This window comes from Globicephala melas, chromosome 17 (assembly GCF_963455315.2).
Source record: "Globicephala melas chromosome 17, mGloMel1.2, whole genome shotgun sequence".
Lineage (NCBI taxonomy): Eukaryota > Metazoa > Chordata > Mammalia > Artiodactyla > Delphinidae > Globicephala > Globicephala melas.
The window spans coordinates 6911719-6921505 of record NC_083330.1 but is presented as its reverse complement, the minus strand read 5'-3'; the positions used below and the strand labels follow the sequence as shown (position 1 = coordinate 6921505).

Sequence of the window (9787 nt, the reverse complement as noted above, 5' to 3'; positions counted from 1 at the left end):
GGTTTAGCATTTGTTGGGTCACCACCTCATTGGGGCTGGCCATGATTAACTTTAATTGTGACAGGATGTCACGTCCCCAAAGATTCAACGGGATATGTGGCAAAATATAAGGTTGTACCTGTCCAGTATTACCTTCAGTATCTATCCATGTAAGAACTTTAGAGCTCCGTTTAGGATTGGTAGAATGTCCTATGCCTTGTAAATGAGTTATAGACACTGTACAAGGCCAAGAGGAGGGCCAATATTTTTCCGAAATAACTGTTGCATCGGCTCCTGTATCGACTAAACCCTCAAATTTCTTTCCATCTAACCACAGGGTTAGGAGTGGCCTTTCAGGAGTAATTTGTTGGACCCAATAAACATCTGAGGAGCCAAAGGCAGCATCTGCTCTAGGACAATTAGTATGGCTCTTATTTAAAGAATTTAGGGGCAACAATACTAACTGTGCTATCCTTTGACCTTTAGGGATTGATATAGGGCCTTGTAAAGCAGATGCCAAAAGGGTAATTTGACCTGAATAATCATTATCAATAACACCAGGTATAATTTGGAGGCCAGCCAAAGCGGAACTACCTCTTCCTAAAATTAAACCAAAAGTATTTGGGGGCAGGGGGCCATAAACTTCTGTGGGAATTGGTTGTACTCCTTGTTCTGGGACTAATATTGAGTCGGTGGAGGCACAGAGGTCCAATCCTGCGCTTCCGGGTGTGGCTCGACAGAGGGAGCCAACATCTGGGTGCAGGGAACTTGTCCAGATTTTTGAGGAACAAACCGAATTGCCCCTTGGTTTGGTTCCAAGGAAGGGGCCAGGGGCTGGCCCCGTGAAAAGTTTCCCTGTTTTTTGGGGAGCAATTGGCCATTTATATCCGTTTTTGAAAAACATTCTGAAGACCAATGTTTGCCTCTTTTACAACGAGGGCAAACGGTGGTGGGAGGAGCCCGGGATTGATATCGGGGTTGTTGTGGGTTAGCCTTTAATGACTGTCCTTGTCTATGTAATGAACAATCCCGGGCAAAATGTCCAGGTTGTTTGCAATTATAGCAAGTTTTTTGTTGTTTATCTAGGACGGATGTATCTTTAATAAAATCTTTTAGAGCAGCTCCAATCGCAAGACCAACAGAATGGGAGGGACCAATTCCGGAGCACAACTTAATGTAATCAGCCAGGCTACCACCACGATGAGCCCGAAGGGCAGCTTGGCAGGCCGGATTGGCATTTTCATAAGCTAAATGTTTAACAAAGGCATTATCAGTTTCACTATCACCCACTACACGCTCGGCGGCGTCCGTGAGGCGGCTAATAAACTCACAATAAGGCTCTTCTGGTCCCTGGCGAATTTTTGCCAAGGAAGTTGTGGGCGAACCCTTAGGCGGAAGACGGCGCCAGGCCTTAAGGCCAGCATTTTGTATTTGAGCCAACAAACCAGGGGGAAAAGCAGCCTGAGACTCATTGGATTCATAGGGGGGACGGCCAAGTAATTTATCTCGGGTCCATGATCGGGAAGTTCTGTTTTCAGCATTTCTTTGGGCAGTTTCTCTACAATTTTCTGCAAATTCAGTGCACCATAAAACAAAATCTCCCCCAGAAAGGGTGGCCCGAGCCAGGGTAAGCCAATCATTTGGGGTCAGCCAGCGATCGCTTAATCCCTCCAAGATTGCCAATGTATAAGGGGCTGTGGGCCCATAATTATTGACAGCAGATTTTAAATCTTTTATATGTTTTAAATTGAGGCGGCGATATTTATGTTCAAAAGGGCCGCCCCCAGAAGAATTATGAATATCTGGTCCCTCATCAGGTTCAGGAGATTCTTCTCCCTCTTCCTCTTCCCCTTCCTCACTATCTTCAGCTTGAATTTCACCTTGAGTGGGTAAATTTTGACTGCGAGTAACAGGGAAGGCTAACTTAATGGATCCTGGTTTTTGTCGAAGCGGGGGTTTATTGGGACCGTTCGAGACATTAAAAGAAGTAAGCTCCACCTCAAGGGCCTTAAGCTCCTTTAGGAGATCCAAGCGTTCCCGTTTTTGTTGTAAAACATCTCTCAAAGAGGAAATTTCCTGGGTTAAGGCCATCTTAGCCTGTCGAAGGGGATCAATCAGGGGGGCAATGGGAGCAGGGGCGCTAAAGGCAGGCATCTGATGAGGAGTATTATAAGATGGTGGAGGCTTCAAAAGGGGGAATCCCCAGGGATCATCATTGCGATGATAACGAGCAGCCTGCTCATCGAGAGTTTCCTGATCTTGGGGGGAAAGCTGGTCATCATTGGGATCACCCTTAATAGCAGTAAGGGAAGGATAAATCTTTGGGATAACTTTATCATCTGTGGGATAATGATGACCGGTTTCTGGAATTTTTGGGAACTCTTCATTTGAACCCATATCAATGGTAACGGATGGACAAGCTGAATGGAGACGAGAGGCTGCTTTAAGAATTGTTTCCCCGGTCTCTACAACCTTTTGGACATCGGGGTCAAAAAAATGACCCATGAGAATCTCCCTAATTAAATTCCAATACGAAAATGCAGTCACAGGCACTTTAGAAGGCCCAAAGGTTTGATAATAATCATTTAAACAATTTCCTACACGATTCCAGCATTTTTTATCTATTGTCCCTTCCTGTGGGAACCATGGGCAAACATCAGACAAGAACATAAAAAATTCACGCAAATCTTTTTTTCTAGCCTTAATCTTCCGCATCTTGAGGGAATCCTCGATCCCCTGAAGAAAGAGTTCATGGGAACTCAATTCCTGTCCCATATTTATAGCTCCGCTTACCTTATCCTCAGGTCACGACTGCCGAAGGGCGGCCAGTCCTCCGGGGACCTAATCAAGCTGCACTTTCGAGTAAGTCTCGCGGCGGCTCAGTGGGTGCCTGGCCAGGCGTTCGTAAGCGTGCTACCTCCGTCAGGATCCGTTCCTCAGGCCCCACGTTGGGCGCCAATTTGTGTACGGCCCCGGGCGTCCCCGGGAGTCCCGACCAGCAGGACAAATCCTTGTGAGTCTGAGGAGGAACCTGTGGGGGTTGAAAAAAGGGGGAAGGGCAGGAGACGCGAAAGAATGGAGGCAAGACAAAATCCTGATCAAGCCTCAAACTTTTATTGCTGCGGTAGCTGTATTTATACACTGCAGAGAAAGGGGGGCGGGATTCAGAATGAGGGAAGTACTTGGCTAATCATCATTGGTGCTGCGTGCGCGGGCTTTCATTTTAGGCGCGAACTTCTATCTCATAAATCAGGAAGAGAAGCAGGGTGTCGGCCATCTTCTAATGGCGAAAACTTCTTGGCTCCCAACATTTTTGTAAATTCTATAAATTGTCATTTATACCTATGGGTGAGTTGGAGTTTCAGATTGCATCATAAGGAAGTAGTTCTTGCCGGTGAAGTTGCTAAGAAGTGGGGCAAGTTGTGTAAAGGAGAAATGGAAAGCACAACAGACTTCACGGCTGGCTTTCAGACCTCAACATGAGTCAGCCTCTGGGACACAAAACTCTCCAGATGGAGATGTTCTAGAAGCTTCTTGCACTGGAGCCGTGACAAAGAGAAGCAATCGGAGTACATATTCAGATGTTAAGGGCTTTAGAATCATATGGATCTTTTGAATTTTCATTTACCTCCCTTGCAAAGACACCGGTTGCACTAAAACTGCAAAAATGGCCCTCAAGTGACAGTAAAGAACCATGCGTGACAGGCTGCCAGTCTCTCATCTTCCATTTTGAAGAGGCGGCTTTTAACCCGAGTAGAGTGTGAGGCTGCAGGTCTATATTGGTGGTGGCTTCAAGTGAGCATCAGGTGATTTGATATTACCCTTGAGATAATACAGACCACAAGGAATTACCAGCAATTTGATCTTCCTCATGGGTCGACTGAGAGTGAGCTTAGCAGCTAGAAATGCTCGGGGGAGCTGATGGAATGGCTTAACCTCCTGCCATGTGGCTGAGGTGTGTCTGAGGTGGGTGGCCAAGCACCCCTCTAGAAAAAGAAAAAAGTAAGTCTCTCAGGCTCATGGGGCTGGGATTGGCCATGGACAGATAAAGTGACGTGCATTCTCTCTGTTCCTCGTGGAGAACCTCTGCGTGTCTGTCCTACAAGAGAAAATCAAAGGTCTCAGGTGGTCTAAAAGTGCTCTGATGTGCATCTTTTAGACTCAATTCAGTTTCCTGCTTTTGAATCAATGTAGAGATCAGTAATATGCTAAGTGCGGACCCTGGAAATTCCACTGTGGGCTGGAGCCAAAGCACTGCTTCTTCCCAGCCTACAAGGAGGGGAGGAACCTGCTCCAGAACATCCGTTGACTAAGCCACGGAGCACTTCGCTTAGTTCCGGGGTCACTTCTTTGTGGATGAAGGAAGCAGTGTGTTGACCTACCTTCTGGCAAAAGCTCCTCGTCACAACTTTGACTGAGCTGATTAGACAATTATAAATTGATCAAACATCACTGTGAAAAGCATACCATGTGGTCAGTATCTTTTAAAATACGTCCCACTCTATGGACAACAAAATAGCTAACAATTATTGAATGCGCACTAAATACCAGAAGCTACTAAATTTAGTTTAACAGGTGAGGAAACTGAGCTGCAGGATGGCATTCAGCTTTCCCACATGTACAGCCAGTAACGGTGCAAACACAGGCAGTTCACCATTACGTCGTACTGGGTACTCCTAGAACAAATTACATATGATAAATTATATTTTATGTTTGAGTTGGAAATACCAAAATCTCAGAGAGCTAACCGACTCTCTCCTTTCCCTTCCTTATAAAGTCCATTTATCCTAGCTCTCTGTCCCCACTATAATTAACCAAGGACAGATTTTATTACTACTCTCCTGGCTCCTAGATGGTGTTCCCACCACCTCACAGTGCCTGGTACTTACGAAACGTAATAAATATCGACTGTGATTATGGCACATTTAGCTCTTTATATGCAAATCATATCTCATCTAGTATGTTGGTGTCTAGGTTGTATCTTATGTACATCAGGCACTCAACGTATATGGTGAATTCACAGACAAATCTTTTTATTCAAAAGTTCTTAAAATAAGTTGCAAGCTAGATAAAAAATTAGCCAATGTTACTGTCATGGGTTAAAGTATTCTTGCTTTGACTCTACCGCAAAGAACATTGACTCAGTAAATATAAAAAGATGACCCCCAAAAAGGAAACACTGCACACCAAACTTGGTTCCCATGTTCAAAATCAAAGCCTAAGCCCCTTTCCTGTTGACCCCTGATACCAGTTTTAGAGATATCCTATAGTGATGTCTCTCAGATGTCCAGCAGCTTAAGAGTGAGTTGGTGACTATCTGGCCGGGGCAAGTTTCTATGTCCAACACGACTGAGCTTCAATCCACAGTGCTTTGAGGAAGATACTTAAGTTGTCAAGAAAAACAAATACACAGATCATCTGCCCAACAAACAACTGGGAAGAACAAAAAAAAAAACCAGGAAAACAGATGGGTATGCAGAGTACATACATGGTAGTCACTGACAGACGAATTACACAGGTTAATTGTACAAATAGAACCACAGATATTTAGACTCATCCCCCTTACTGGGCTTCATCATCTCCCAACTCAGACCTTCTGAATAAGATGCTGGGCAAAAATCTCATTGCCTGAACCTGATATCTTTATGTCTTTTTGGGGTGGGAGCAAGTATTCCAAAATGATGTATACATCCGTGGACCTTCAGGAAGCTTCTAGTGGGCTTCCTACAGTACGCTGAAGTCATTTGCTCTTTTTTTTTTTTTTTTGCGGTACACGGGCCTCTCACTGTTGTGGCCCCTCCCGTTGCGGAGCACAGGCTCCGGACACGCAGGCCCAGCGGCCATGGCTCACGGGCCCAGTCGCTCCGCGGCATGTGGGATCTTCCCGGATCGGGGCACGAACCCGCGTCCCCTGGATCGGCAGGCGGACTCTCAACCACTGCACCACCAGGGAAGCCCCATTTGCTCCTTTGATCAAAGCATAAATTAAAAATTAAGTGGACATTTATAACAAATAAATTGGATCAGTCCCTGGAAAAAAATATTTTTGCTTAATCATTAAAATAGTTGAAGAGGGAGGAAAGGAGGGAGGAAGAGAGGGAGAGGGACAGAAAAGGATACAAGAAAGAGGATGAAAAAGAAAGAGAGAGACCAAGAAACCATTCAAACCAATATTTTGGTTTAGATGTAAGAGTTTAAAAAAATCACTTTCTCATATCATGAATGGCTAAAGAAATTCCACCTAAGCCATGTCTGTCAAAAGAATATCTGCATACACTAAGTAGTTTCTGGTGAGATGGGTCTAATGGTGAATAAGAAGACAGTGAGAAGGGTCTGACCCTTGAAAGGTCTTTGACAGCCGTGGTTGATTGCTGATAGTGTTAGAATAGACTTATTATCAGCGTCTACGCACCTTATCAGAATGAACATGCCTCTTTGAAAATTAAAGTATATGAAAAAGGACATCTTGTATTTCGTTTTTGATAGTTTTCCCTAAAATGCACGTTTAAAAGATATAGAACGAAACTCCTTATCATTTAAAGTACTTTTTCGACTTGATTAAGTTCTCTTTTCCCCTTTATGCAAGGGGGAAATGAAAACCCGTGAACTATCTGGCGGTAGAGGAAAAGCACATTTGTTGGTATTATTCAATACTAGAGGAGGGAAATCAGACTGGAGTATTTTAGATTTGAAACAAGGAGTTTCATAAACCAAAAGAAAAACACAAGCAGCAGGGATTTTTTAAGCTTTCTTTGTTTGTTCCTTTGTTAATATCTTGCTCTGCTAGGTTTACAAATCCTAAATAAATAGAAATTAGTGCTCCTTCCTTTGCAGTCCATTTGCTTTAGATGTTTGCCTTGAGGGACATTTGTGTATTCTGCTAATGGCTGCAGCAGAGTGCTGTCTCATTTTCATTCTGGCAAAAAAAGGCCGTCACCATGGTTACAGTTTCATTTGCTAGAGAGAAACTGATGGCTGTTAGTGATCCCATCATAAGCAACTTCTGTCAGATTTCTTATCAAGTAGACATATTTTGACAAAGCGAAAGCTAACACCGTAATAAGAGAACTGAGTTGCTACTCTATGTAATGAACCATTTAGCATTAAATGAAATGTGAAACCACATTTTAAAAGCTGAAGGTGGGGAGAAAAAGTAATATTTATAATTTACACACACAAACACAAAAGGAATATTCCATCGTGGAGCAATGATAGCTTGTTTCTTTTTGTTGTCACAGCAACTCTAGCAGGATAACATTGATTTATATTGGCGTTCTCAGCACACCGTCCTGAAGCCACACAGAGCTTGCATGGGAGGATGTTAAGGTTTCCTTCACCCATGTACCTCAGTGGAGCCCAAGGCTATGCCTGGAACCAAATGCTAAGGTAGTAAGTAGGTCAGAATATTCCGATAAAAGACCTAGCAAAACATTTTGCCCATAATAGACTATAAATGTGTCTTGTTGTACACAAGGAATGCTCCAATCCTGAAGTAGATCATTGCGATCAATGGAAACACCTTCCTTGTCCATGTCTGTGAGCCCTGTGGTATTTCCAAAGGGTGGCCAAGATGACACTTACTGATAGGACCAATGGTGAAAAAAGTCTAGCCTGAAGTTTCCCTTCTGGGCTTCAGCAGAAGCACCCAGAATTAGTCCACACAAAAAGGGTGAAGGTAGTGGGTCAAGGTTAGAGAAACATGCGTCTCAGGCCATCCGGCAAAGCTGCTGGCAGTGTGGTCTATTGGATTGTGAACTAGGTATCTGACGGACACAGCTGACGTTATTTTATTTTAGGACAAAAGAAGATAGGGACTAAATCAACAGGAAAGTCCCCTAAGCAAAAGCTCTAAACGTTTTTGCTTTTTCTGACTTTTACAGTTTGACTATGTCTTGGCTTCAAACCCATGTAATGATAAACAGACTAGATATTTCATTTTGAGGGGGAGAAATGTCCTCTTACATTTGAAATAAAGAAACAGAGGTTCCCTATGATGGCCAGCTCTACTGGTGCGGAGGTGCGGGACTGCTCACTAAAATGTCTGTTTGAAAGAATGCTCATAGACTTTGGGATATGGAGGATAAGATGAGGACATATTTGTTACTTTTTTGCTTGTTGTTTGTGCAAGGTTTTTCACTAAAAATGAATGAAAACATAGGGGGCAAAATGCAGTTTTGAAAAATATTTGGTTCTTTATTCAGTTTTAAAGGATTGCATTGTTCTATTTTATTTTATTTCATTTTGTTTTACTTTATATTTTATTTTATCTTACCAATGAGGGCAGTAAGGTGTTGGGGAGTGCAAACCTTGCCCAGAAGTAATCTGGATGGAATCTCTTTCTTCCTGAGCATGTGATTTTCCAATTTCAAATGTCTCTGCCTGTGATATCCACATAGGTGTGTATATGAAATGTGAAGGAAACCATGAAAACCAGCAGTTGTTAGTGTGACAAGGAGAATCACCAAATTAACAGCCAGGAAAAAAAAAAAAATCTACTCTAGCTAAAGCCATCTCCTATCAACCAGCTCCTTTAGAGATCAAGGCTTTTTTTTTTTTGACAATTTTGAAATTATCAGTCATTACACCCTTTTCTAAAATATAGTATTGCAAGAAGTGTAATAAGTCACGTATTCTTTGCATCTTTTAAAATCCATTTCCAAACTCATATAACTAACGTTGCAGAGTAACACAGTATTTTTAATGAACATAAATATAAGTCCTCCTTTGTCTTGCCTAGGGAACCCTAAAACTCATGCCTGCATTTGAAGTTTAAAAGAATGTTTTTCTTAATTAGCCTCATTTAAAAGATATGTCTTATTATTCACTCAGCGGCCAATCAAGAACAAGGAATCCTGGTTTCAAAGTTTGTGTTATATCAGGTCGTCTATTAACCAGAAAAATATATGATTTTATTTTAATCCAAAGAATGTAATACCTTATATTTATAGAGCATGGAAGAGTGCAGATCACTTTATGAACATCATCTTACCAACAGCTTATCTCTATTTACCAAAAAAAAATGTGAACAAATCCAGGACATGTATACAATTTGCAATAAAATTCCCCCTCAATTACAAAATAGAGTTGTCCCTTGAAAAGTTGACCTTACATCCTAATTTTCCTGATGAATTATAGTAAATTGGGGATTGTTTGCAAAAGAAAAATCATGTTCAACGTAAAGAGCTGAGAGCAAAGAAAATTGCAAGATGGTACATGATCCCTGGGCGCGGCTTGTCCCAAGGACATCTGCTCTGGCATGGTTTCGAGAGTGGGAGAGGAATTCCTTGAATCAAAAATGCTCAATTTAATATATCTTTCAAATAAAGATATATCTCACATTGCTCCTCTGCCAACTCTCAAAACAAGACTGGTGAACTAGAGAAACACCTAACCTGGAAAACAGAAACAAACATGACAGGTGTTGATATTTACAAGTTTTATCAACTCCATTCCAAAAAAAGTGCCTAGTTATGCTTATTCTGAATTATACTACATCTTTAGCATATATTTGTATTAATAAAGAGGGAAACAAACCTTTTAAAGAGAAAATGAACATTTTTAAAGAGAAAATTTAACCCCCTGAAGAGACTCCAAAAGTTTCCTTCAGAGTTGTCATTTTGTCGTAGAAGTTTCTGTCAACCCAATTAAGTTACACTCCCCAAATTTTAAGGAAAAAAAATCCTCTCTTATTTTAAAGTCTGTTTTAGTCACTTTTACAACAGTGTTTCTTCTATTACTTTTCATGGTAACTGTACAATATTTCTAATTATTAATAATCTTATTTCACAAGGAAAATATATTTTTGCAT

General features: G+C 41.8%; 1 protein-coding gene across 1 annotated transcript; it reads right to left on the bottom strand.

Annotated features, from left to right (window-relative positions):
- Window positions 1–657: 657 nt before the first annotated feature.
- LOC132593805 (endogenous retrovirus group K member 6 Gag polyprotein-like) lies at window positions 658–2694 on the bottom strand. The gene has a single exon (XM_060287657.1). It carries the CDS (start codon window positions 2692–2694, stop codon window positions 658–660), a length of 2037 nt encoding a protein of 678 aa, XP_060143640.1.
- Between the last annotated feature and the right edge of the window lie 7093 nt (window positions 2695–9787).